The sequence below is a fragment of the Theropithecus gelada genome, chromosome 11 (assembly GCF_003255815.1).
Source record: "Theropithecus gelada isolate Dixy chromosome 11, Tgel_1.0, whole genome shotgun sequence".
Taxonomy (NCBI): domain Eukaryota; kingdom Metazoa; phylum Chordata; class Mammalia; order Primates; family Cercopithecidae; genus Theropithecus; species Theropithecus gelada.
In genome coordinates this window covers 112,341,583-112,354,068 of record NC_037679.1, presented here as the reverse complement: position 1 = coordinate 112,354,068, position 12,486 = coordinate 112,341,583, and the positions used below count along the sequence as shown (strand labels likewise).

General features: G+C 36.0%; 1 protein-coding gene across 3 annotated transcripts in view; it reads right to left on the bottom strand.

Moving 5' to 3' along the window:
• Positions 1-12,486, bottom strand: part of PIK3C2G (phosphatidylinositol-4-phosphate 3-kinase catalytic subunit type 2 gamma) — a 394,884-nt gene that overhangs the window by 349,798 nt on the left and 32,600 nt on the right. For all 3 annotated transcript variants that reach the window (XM_025401956.1, XM_025401957.1, XM_025401958.1), the window contains exons 6-7: positions 7,649-7,719; positions 3,953-4,016 (exon numbers count right to left, since the gene is read on the bottom strand). In XM_025401956.1, the coding sequence (XP_025257741.1) occupies positions 3,953-4,016; positions 7,649-7,719 (135 nt within the window). The remainder of the gene's footprint in view (positions 1-3,952; positions 4,017-7,648; positions 7,720-12,486) is intronic.

Genomic DNA, 12,486 nt, shown 5'->3' with positions numbered 1-12,486 from the left:
GTGATGCCTCCAGCTTTGTTCTTTTGACTTAGGATTGTCTTGGAGATGCGGGCTCTTTTTTGGTTCCATATGAACTTTAAAGCAGTTTTTTCCAATTCTGTGAAGAAACTCATTGGTAGCTTGATGGGGATGGCATTGAATCTATAAATTACCTTGGGCAGTATGGCCATTTTCACGATATTGATTCTTCCTATCCATGAGCATGGTATGTTCTTCCATTTGTTTGTGTCCTCTTTTATTTCACTGAGCAGTGGTTTGTAGTTCTCCTTGAAGAGGTCCTTTACATCCCTTGTAAGTTGGATTCCTAGGTATTTGATTCTCTTTGAAGCAATTGTGAATGGAAGTTCATTCATGATTTGGCTCTCTGTTTGTCTGTTACTGGTGTATAAGAATGCTTGTGATTTTTGCACATTAATTTTGTATCCTGAGACTTTGCTGAAGTTGCTTATCAGCTTAAGGAGATTTTGGGCTGAGACAATGGGGTTTTCTAAATATACAATCATGTCATCTGCAAACAGGGACAATTTGACTTCTTCTTTTCCTAACTGAATACCCTTGATTTCTTTCTCTTGCCTAATTGCCCTAGCCAGTACTTCCAACACTATGTTGAATAGGAGTGGTGAGAGAGGGCATCCCTGTCTTGTGCCAGTTTTCAAAGGGAATTTTTCCAGTTTTTGCCCATTCAGTATGATATTGGCTGTGGGTTTGTCATAAATAGCTCTTATGATTTTGAGGTACGTTCCATCAATACCGAATTTATTGAGCGTTTTTAGCATGAAGGGCTGTTGAATTTTGTCAAAAGCCTTTTCTGCATCTATTGAAATAATCATGTGGTTCTTGTCTTTGGTTCTGTTTATATGCTGGATTATGTTTATTGATTTGCGAATGTTGAACCAGCCTTGCATCCCAGGGATGAAGCCCACTTGATCATGGTGGATAAGCTTTTTGATGTGTTGTTGAATCCGGTTTGCCAGTATTTTATTGAGGATTTTTGCATCGATGTTCATCAGGGATATTGGTCTAAAATTCTCTTTTTTTGTTGTGTCTCTGCCAGGCTTTGGTATCAGGATGATGTTGGCCTCATAAAATGAGTTAGGGAGGATTCCCTCTTTTTCTATTGATTGGAAGAGTTTCAGAAGGAATGGTACCAACTCCTCCTTGTACCTCTGGTAGAATTCAGCTGTGAATCCATCTGGTCCTGGACTTTTTTTGGTTGGTAGGCTATTAATTGTTGCCTCAATTTCAGAGCCTGCTATTGGTCTATTCAGGGATTCAACTTCTTCCTGGTTTAGTCTTGGAAGAGTGTAAGTGTCCAGGAAATTATCCATTTCTTCTAGATTTTCCAGTTTATTTGCGTAGAGGTGTTTATAGTATTCTCTGATGGTAGTTTGTATTTCTGTGGGGTCAGTGGTGATATCCCCTTTATCATTTTTAATTGCATCGATTTGATTCTTCTCTCTTTTCTTCTTTATTAGTCTTGCTAGTGGTCTGTCAATTTTGTTGATCTTTTCAAAAAACCAACTCCTGGATTCATTGATTTTTTGGAGGGTTTTTTGTGTCTCTATCTCCTTCAGTTCTGCTCTGATCTTAGTGATTTCTTGCCTTCTGCTAGCTTTCGAATGTGTTTGCTCTTGCTTCTCTAGTTCTTTTAATTGCGATGTTAGAGTGTCAATTTTAGATCTTTCCTGCTTTCTCTTGTGGGCATTTAGTGCTATAAATTTCCCTCTACACACTGCTTTAAATGTGTCCCAGAGATTCTGGTATGTTGTATCTTTGTTCTCATTGGTTTCAAAGAACATCTTTATTTCTGCCTTCATTTCGTTATGTACCCAATAGTCATTCAGGAGCAGGTTGTTCAGTTTCCATGTAGTTGAGCGGTTTTGATTGAGTTTCTTAGTCCTGAGTTCTAGTTTGATTGCACTGTGGTCTGAGAGACAGTTTGTTATAATTTCTGTTCTTTTACATTTGCTGAGGAGTGATTTACTTCCAATTACGTGGTCAATTTTGGAGTAAGTACGATGTGGTGCTGAGAAGAATGTATATTCTGTTGATTTGGGGTGGAGAGTTCTATAGATGTCTATTAGGTCTGCTTGCTACAGAGATGTGAACTCCCATTTTTCTTGGTTTCCGTGAGTAAACAGTTTCATAATTCGCATGAAGTAAGCATTCAGTAATACCTTTTGGGCAGGGGGGGATTCTCTTTTTTCCATTCTTGATTTTTCTGAAATCCTTATGGGATTCATATTATTCAATTTCTATGAAATTAAGAATACAGAATGAATTCAAAAATATTCTCTATAGTTCAGGGTTTTAATGGAACAGAAGAGAGGAAAAAATGTCTAGTAAAAAAGCTCTTTGTAAATTACGTACAAAACTAGCCATCTGACATAATAACCAGAATGCCTGGCCTAAAATGGGTATAATCTGAAACATGTTGAAATAAGAATTGTGAGGAAAGAAAATATTTGGTATATTATTCATATTATTCAATAATATTCATATCTGACTTATTCAGCTGCATGCTTGTTATTTTTTCAAATCATGTGTAATAATCCAAGTTTGGGAGATATGAAAAAAACATTGTTTTTCCAATTGACACTGTTTTGGACAGGATGAAATGCTATTTAATGTACTTGTCAAACAAATAGAAAGCACAAAATTGTGAACTGATAATATCATAGTCTGTCCTCATTTCTAAGATATTTACTATTGATGCTTCATAGGCAAAAATCTCATTTAAAGAGCTCATTGTTTTGATTGAGTTCATCTGGAAAATCGCATACACTGTGACCTATTTAGAAAATAATTTAGCTGTGAGTGATGATTGCTATTTGCCAATGATAATGGAAAGACAGTATTTCTTTGGTATTTTGCCAACTTTTAAGTCATATTAGAAAAATTTACAATAGTTGATTGTTTCTTTCAAACTAGAAATATAGGAGGCTTCATACATAAGTAATAAGATCAAGCTTCTGAATTTGGAAATTAAGAACTGTTATAAATTATCGATAATTTGTGTGTGAAAAAAGACGTCTATGATAGTAGAGTGTTTGTCCATGCCCTCATCATCTTTTTGTGCTAATGAAATGTCCTTCTAATCATCCATCAGTCATTCTACTGCTCTACCTAATGGCTCCATGTCATAAGTGGACAAAGTAGAAAATCATAAAATTGGCCATAAAAGGTCCATAAGATCCTACGTAATTTGGCCCCTGTCTGCTTCTTTCATCTGATTTTTTTTCCAACCTCTAACATTTGAACAGCCATTTCAAATGTCATAATTTCCTAATCACACTAGGCTGGCTCCTGACTCTTTGCTGTCTCTCTATCTCTCTCTCTCTTTTTTTTAAGACTGAGTCTCGCTCTATCATCAGGCTGGAGTGCAGTGGCCCGATCTCGGCTCACTACAACCTCCACCTCCCGGGTTCAAGCGATTCTCCTGCCTCAGCCTCCCAAGTAACTGGGATTACAGGCACCCACTACCATGCCCGGCTAATTTTTGCATTTTTAGTAGAGACTGGGTTTCACCGTGTTGACCAGGATGGTCTGGTTCTCTTGACCTCGTGATCTGCATGCCTCTGCCTCCCAAAGTGCCTCTGTTCATGTTGTTCTTTGCTGAAAGTTATCTCTACTCCCCACCTTCCTTCACAATGCCCCTCTCTGGCTGGGAGACACATGCAGTACTCATTTGTCAACATTCAGCTCAAATGGAAAAAACTGACCATTCTTTCTTATGCATCTGTATACATACAGTCTTTCCTCAGCAGCTGTAGCACTTTACTGCATATGCCTTTCTACTCGTCTATTTTTCCAGGTTGAAATGAAAGCCTTTCAAGTGTAGATCCTCTGTTTTATTCATTTTTGTCATCTTCAAAATTTGCAGTTTTAGAAAAGTAGTAGGTGCTTTAAAAATGCTTACTGAATTGATGGTTAAAGTAACAAAAATCAATACCTGGGTTTTCAATAGATATTTCAGGTGGAAGTCATATTTTTTGATGACTGTTAAGAGACATTGTCTGGAAAATAAAAAATAGAAATTTTGTTTAAAATTGGATGGGAAAACTTACATTACCTTTAGCACAAACATTTATCACAAATTCTGTTTTGCCCATGATACTATCGTAGGCATGGTATAAAAAGGATTATTGTTGACATAATTTTAAAAACATCTCAGAAGGGTGCCTTATAAAGTTTGTATAACTTGATAGACTACAAACATATTTGAAAGTCTTAGAACTCCAAAGAATTAATGATAAATTAACCAAACCTCTCAAAGGCTGATCATTATATAAAAGTACTCTTAATTCAAACTGTAAGTTGCAAAGGGATTCATAAGCAGATAATGGCATATATTAACATCAAGAAATATTAAGTATGCAAAATCTTGTAGATAATTGCATTTGGAATTAATGGCTTATATTTATAATATATGGGGTTGTCTCTGACACCAAACCTCTGCATTTTTCTTTCCTAAGCTTCTCTTATTGCTCCAGCTTTATCTATGCTTAGGGAGAAGCCATGCAATTTGAGCAGAAATTCTTCTGAGCTTCGCTGTTCAAAAATTATTTTCCCAAACATTATTGACTTTACCTTCTTATTTGTCTTGAAAACTCCTGACTTAAATTGAATCATAAGTCACACAACTCAAAAACGCAACATGAAAAAATACACCATTATTTTTACAGTAGCTGCATTCTCATTTTTTTTACATTATCACTTTAGTTGAAGTCCCTCTGTCAGTTCAAAGACAAAATGCATAGAATATGTAAAAGACAATGAAAGGGGAGGAAAATAATAACTAAAGATTTGGGCAATGGCAGTGTTTTATATAAAACCTGAAACTACTAGTATCACCAAGAATGCACCCACTTCAGCACTTTGTTTTTGGATATTGTATCTATTTTATAGAAAAAAACTACTAGGAACTAGTGAAGGTGAGTGATTTGCTCAACTTCTAAGAGGAAGTTGAGTCATAAAAGAGAAGAGCTGAAATCAAAGCCCTTGCCATCCAGTGCTTGATTTTTTTGATGACCCAATACGGTGTTCTGAGGAGGGCAGGCAGGGAAGCATTGTATCCCCAAAAGTAAAGTTCTACAGTGGCCTTTATAAGGCTGAGAATGTCTCTGTGTTAGATACCCTTTGAGAAAGATAAGGGGGGAAGGGTCAGAACATGATGGAAGTGGAATAAGCACTGACTGAGAGTTAGATACTTGGTTTTAGTCATGGCTATGGGATTAAATATTTGTGTGATGGTTGCCAAGTTTTTGAACTTCTGTTTTTAGTTTCCTTACCACAGAAGAAATAGCGCTGGGAGATGGTATCACCCCAGACTGTAATCCACTGCCCTGGGATTGGAGGGAGGGGTGGAGGCGTAAAGTCTGAAGCTAGGCTGTCCCAGACATGTTTCCTCTACTCCTTGCTACAGCAGAACTTTGCTTTGCCCTGCATTAACCCTCTGGACCCCTGCAACTGCACACTGGCCATCAAATGTCTGCTAGGGGGCAGGCAATGGCAGGGGTAAGACAAAAACAGAATGAAAGCCTCCTTCTCTCACTGTCTTCTCACAGCCTTGGCTTGTCTCTCTGTCCCCAAGGTAGTAGTGACTTAAAAGGTGCAACAACCATCCACCAACCCTTTCAAAATAGTCCTTTGTGTCCCAAGGATTTCTTGCTTTTTGAAAAACTTCTCATATTTGAGGTGGTGTATGTCTGTTTCTCTGCCTTTCTCTCTGTTTCCCCTGCCCCCGGGTAGATTTATTTTGGAAAAAGGAAACTACAGACCTTGTTTATATGTTATACAACAGAAATCTATGGTGGAATCCTGTAATTATCTATAAAACGAAAATTGGTGTTAGATTATGTCTAAAGTCCTTTCTAGTCCTAGCCATTCTATGATTTTATGGAGTGAAGATGGATATTTTTAGGGAGAAGGGTGGCAGAGAAGGGCACATGGAAAAACACAATAGTTTAATGAAAGAAAATATCCTTTGTAAATTTCAGGCAGACCTGATTGTAGCCCTGCCACTGATGACCAGAATGGCCTTAGGAGAGTTATTTAGCCTCTCAGAACTTCAGTTTCTTTAGTTTTGAAACAGCATAATATGTATTATCACAGAGTTTTAGAAAGAATTAGATGAGATAATATATGTAAATATATAATAATAACTTCACAAAATCATTACCCAACATAGTCACTAAAACCAATTTTAGCTCATATTTTTATTTATGTTTTAAACTTAATTTTATTTTATTATTTTTTAAATTAATTAATCAATTTGTTTTTTGAGATGAAGTCTCACTCTGTTGCCCAAGCTGGAGTACAGTGGCGTGATCTTAGCTCACTGCAACCTCCACCTCCTGGGTTTAAGTGATTCTCCTGCCTCAGCCTCCCGAGTAGCTGAGATTACAGCACATGCCACCATGCCTGGCTGATTTTTGTATTTTTAGTAGAGTTAGGTTTCACTATGTCGGCCAGGCTGGTCTTGAACTCTTGACCTTGTGATCCGCCTACCTAGGCCTCCTAAAGTGCTGGGATTACAGGCATGAGCCACTGCGCCTGGCCAATTTTATTTTATTTGAAGTTCCAGGAAACGTGTGCAGGACCTGCAGGTTTGTTACATAGGTAAACATGTGCAATGGTGGTTTGTTGCACCTATCAACCCATCACCTAGGTATTGAGCCCTGCATGCATTAGCTATTTATCTTGATGCTCTCCCTCTCCAACAACTCTGATGGGCCCCAGTGTGTGTTGTTCCCCTCCATGTGTACATCTGTTCTCATTGTTCAGCTCCCACTTATAAGTGAGAATGTGTGGTGTTTTGTTTTCTGTTTCTGTGTTAGTTTGTTGAGGATAATGGCCTCTACCTCCATCTATGTCCTGCAAGAGACATGATCTCATTCCTTTATATGGCTGCATAGTATTCCATGGTGTATATGTGCCATTTCTTTATCCAGTCAATCACTGATGGGCATATGGGTTGATCCCATGTCTTTGCTATTGTAAATTTAGCTCATATGTTATATCAGGCTTTACTTTAGAGATGTATGAACTGTATCTCCCACACTACATTTTCTCCTGGTTCAGCTCACAACAGCCTTAATTGTAGATATACCCAAACTCCCAGTTTAGCTACCTGATAAGTCTGTTCTTCCAAATAATACATGCATACATTTAGATATAAGAATGAAGTAGGATATGTTCACTTGTTTTCACTCGAGTTTTCCAATTTGAATTTACACTCCTCTATTTATGATATACCATTTATTTTCAGGGATTTCAGAAACAAATTAAGTAGGAGATGGTTACCTTCGAAGTATTAAAATTGTTTTACAAAGAGGTTAAGTGACATATGCAAACCCAAAGAACCAAAATGAATCAGGAAAACAAGTCCTTGAAAATGTAATAACCAGCAGCAGAGATTTTTTTTAATGGATGTTAGAATGTTCTGCAAAGTGTTAGCAGCTCTTCAAATATATCTGAACAACTTTGAAGAATGGATAATTATTAACACAATATGCCTATTAAAAGAACATTAGCTTCCTCAGTCCCAGTGAAAGGACAGTTTTTACAATCAACTGAAAAATACTGAGATTTGACATTTGAGAATTCAATCAGAAAGTAATCTTGCAACAAATATAAAATGTCTTACCTGGATACTTTCCAAATATGCATAAATTCTAGAAGTTGGTTCAGATAAAACTGACTGTGGTCCTCTTCATGCTGTAGACAGCAGAATATATTAATATTTATGGAGTGAATAGAAATGAGTACCAGATAAAAATAGGTCCGTAACTTCCTGCTGCCATTTTATTCACCTATTTTGATAACCCTCATTCATCACGTTTATATTTTTTCTTAAAGACCTTACAAGACTCTCCTTTACTATATAAGCCTTTTCAAAAGTAAAGCAGAAAGCTTAGTTTTGGTTGAGAATAAGCCTAAAAAACAGTTGAAAAACATCATGGCATCAACCAAGGTCAAACACTAAATTTTCCTACTAAGTAGGAAGGTAGATTTTTAGGCACCACTTCTCCCACATACATGAACTTTTTTTTTTTTTTTTCATATTTAGGCCATGCATGCCATGGCAGTGTAAAGCCTGACATTTGGCCAGATGGGCGAGCAGACACATAATCAACTCCTTCATTTTTCAGCTTCACCACATCTTGCTGCCAAAATGTCAGTATAAGAAAGCTTTCCGTTTCATGAACACTAAATTATACTAATTAATGACAATTACTGGTAGGTATAAATTCTAGGAGTTAGTTGGCATTTTGTTTTCATCCTATATAAGCATGAACTACTCATCTTAAAATATCATGCCTATGGCTTGTATGTGTGTGCACACAACACACGCACACACACACTCATACCTTAACTTCTTGACTAGTTTTCCTGCAACAGGGCATTCATGAAAACCCTTTGCAAGTACGCAGAGAATGCAGTATGTCTTATCATAATTGTACTATTTCACCACACAGTGGCATTAAGGTTGAGATCTGAATGAGTCCCTTAATGTCTAGGGTGTATGTAATCTTGTGTGTCAATAAACACAGTCTATTTTTAAAACTGACTATTAGAGATTCGGACAGTAAACATCAGAAGGAAAACCTTTATATGGCCCAATGTCAAAGGTAAATTAATTTTTATATTGGTTTGTTTTGTGAAGAGGAAGAAGGAAGCTAAGTTAGATGGAAAGAATAAGGTCACTGTTATAAACAATATTTTGACTACATGCTGTGAAAAAGAAACACTATGTAGAATGGCTGAGAAATGAAGATGTGAGTCTAACCTTCTAGAAATTTACATATAGAGTCACTGGGACAGCTAAAATAAAAAGTGTGATAGTGACAAGACAACTTTTTTCGGCAACAGAGAAAGCTAAACTGTAGTCATGAAAAGCATAGTAAAAGAAGAGAGAAAACAGAAAGTGAAAAACAGAGTAAAAATTAAAAAGTAAGATTTGAACTGTAATATTTGGCACTTGCCTTCTTTCAGAAGTTAAAACCAAAGCAAGAATATAAAGAATATACTTAATTACATATTTCTAGGAAAGCATAATCATATTCATTTAAAAACCAATTTATTTGGTTTCCAGAAATATTTTCGGTATTTGCCTTAGTACCTTTTACTAGAAATTTTTTTTTTATTTAAATACCTCCATAGGCTGGAGGAAAAATAACTTCGTAAGGTACATGTATTGGAAACATTTTTTTGTTAAATTATTAACAGATCTTGAAGAAAAACAAAAGCTGGAGGAAAATTCCTGTAATGATCCATGAAAGATAGTGTGAATTTAACTTTTCCCTAAAGCTGAAGCCATACCTTGGCCTTAAGGAAAAAGGAAAAAGTTAAAATTTTTTTTTCTCATACAAAAATCTATTGCTGTAAATGTTCTGTGAATGTTCCCCTGAGCTATAAGAAAATCTTGATTTTGTGATTAATATCTACAATGTTGGCAATATTTTTGATCAAATTTGAGATAGATAAAAAAGAAAACAAATTTTAAAATATTAAGTTTTTCATAGCTAATCAAGGTAGCAGATTTAAAATTTTGAAACCTTGGATGATTTCTAAAGATCATCAACCTGCTTTTTATTATTTATTTATTTTTTTTTTTTTCGAGATGGAGTCTTGCTGTCACTCAGGCCGGAGTGCCAATGCGTGATCTTGGCTCACTGCAACCTCCGCCTCCAGAGTTCAAGAAATTCTTGTGCCTCAGCATCCTGAGTAGCTGGGATTATAGATGCGCAACACCAGGTCCAGCTATTTTTTGTAAAGATGGGGTTTCACTATGTTGGCCAGGGTGGTCTCGAACTTCTGATCTCAGGTGATCTGCCCGCCTTGGCCTCCCAAAGTGCTGGGATTAGAGGCCTAAGCCACTGCTCCTGGCCTGGTTTTTTGGTTTTTTTTTTTTTAGAACAACTTTCTTGTTCTCTTGAAATGTGGATTAAATTATTCTATTTCAGTATAATATTATCAAGTTTAAAAGAAAAATATTATCTAAGATGAATTGAGCTTTGCACAATTAGAAAGTTCTAAAGTATCTACTGCAAGGCAATGGTATCAATAAACTTAATATAATGATCATAGTCATATTCCTAGTATTATGTGAAAAACCTATCAAGACAATTTTACAGTTTTATTAGAAAGATTATAATTATTCATAAATGTTTTACTTACAGCTGAAATCCTGAAAATTACAGAGAATTTTGACACTACTATAAAAAATAAAACTGAGAGAACATTTGCTATCTCCTTATGATGTATATATAAAATTAAAAATACAAATCAAGGGTTACTTATTTTAAATAGGGCAATTCAGAAAATTTTAAATGGGGCAGTTCAAATAATGAAGATGAGACACAAGTTGATAAAACTGTTTCAGTTATATTAAGTTAATCAATAAATCATATATGTCTTAGAAAGAAAATTTTATAAAACTTACCTCAAAACCAAACCAATTATCAGTTTATTTTTATTTTCTTGTTACATATAGAAGTTTCAATTAAGACTAAAATTTATCCTGCTTATGGGTATGAAAGCTTACAAGAAAAATTGTGATTTATTAAAATTGTTGATATATCAACAAAAGTCATGATACTGCAGTATATACACTATTTTGACATAACACAAAAATATCCATCTCAATATTTGCAACATCATAAGTAAATTTCTAAATGTTTTAATGCAAATTAATGTTAATAATGTTTTAGAATTTTTAATTGTAAAGGAACAAAATAGCACACAGTGAAACATCCAATTTTATGACATCAATAGCTAATACTTAGGTAGTCATACTAGGTGCAGGCACTGACTTAAGCTCTTTGTTTATATTTTGTTGTGGGAAGCCAGGGACCCCAAATGGAGGGACCGGCTGAAGCCGCGACAGAAGAACATAAATTGTGAAGATTTCATGGACATTTATTAGGTCCCCAAATTAATACTTTTATGATTTCTTACGCTTGTCTTTACTGCAATCTCTGAACATAAATTGTGAAGATTTCATGGACACTTATCACTTCACCAATCAACACCCTTGTGATATCCTATGTCTGTCTTTAATCTCTTAATCCCATCATCTTCCTAAACTGAGGAGGATGTATGTCGCCTCAGGACCCTGTGATGATTGTGTTAACTGCACAAATTGTTTGTAGAGCATGTGTGTTTGAACAATATGAAATCTGGGCACCTTGGAAAAAGAACAGGATAACAGCAATGTTCAGGGAACAAGGGAGATAACCTTAAACGCTGACTGCCGGTGAGCCGGGCGGAACAGAGCCATATTTCTCTTCTTTCAAAAGTGAATAGGAGAAATATCGCTGAATTCTTTTTCTCAGCAAGGAACATCCCTGAGACAGAGAATGGCCCCCGAGGGTAAGCCTCTGAAATGGCTGCTGTCTTTTACGGTCAAAGATGAAGGGATGAAATAAGCCCTGGTCTCCTGTAGTGCTCCCAGGCTTATTAGGATGAGGAAATTCCTGCCAAATAAATTTTAGTCAGACCAGTTGTCTGCTCTCAAACCCTGTCTCCTGATAAGATGTTATCAATGACAACGCGTGCCGAAACTTCATTAGCAATTTTAATTTCGCCCCGTCCTGTAGTCCTGTGATCTCGCCCTGCCTCCATTTGCTTTGTGATATTTCATTACCTTGTGAAGCATGTGACCTCTGTGACCCACACCCTATTCGTACACTCCCTCCCCTTTTGAAAATTGATAATAAAAACTTGCTGGTTTTACGACTCAGGGAGCATCACAGAACCAGCCGACATGTGATGTCTCCCCTGGACACCCAGCTTTAAAATCTCTCTTTTGTACTATTTCCCTTTATTTTCAGAGCAGCCAACACTTAGGGAAATAGAAAAGAACCCATGTTTAATATTGGGGGGTGGGGTTTCCCCCGATATTTTATTTCCCCCAATAATATCTCTCAATTGAGTTCTCATAATAACTACATTAGGTAAGAACTATCATTATTCACATTTTTAGATGAAGAAATTCAGGTATAGAGAATTTAACAATTTGCCTAAAAGTGAACATTTGAAATTGAGCAATATGAAACCAGAATTTTTGCTTTTTTATAGAAGGCTAAATGAGCAAATTTCATATTCCTCATTTCTAAAGATCAGAGGTAGGCTTGTGTGCTCCAGGATTTAGACAGAAAAGCAAGTACCATCACTAGTCCCTCTTATTCATCTGCATTAGGTGCTTCTCTCAACTTTTAGAGCTGGTTATATATTCTTTCAGAGCACATACCTCTACATGACTTCATTGTATACACTTGTTTATTGTCTGTCTCTCAACTAGGATGTGAACTCTACATTCTAGAAAAGGCAAGTACTATGAATGGCATGTAACAAGTTTTATTTGTTAAATGAATCAATTGTTATTAGGTTGTATATACTGTATAAAGTACTTATCCCAGTTCCTGGAAGTAAATCCTTAAAGTTTTAATAAAATATAATAATCTTCCCCTTTGAAATGCA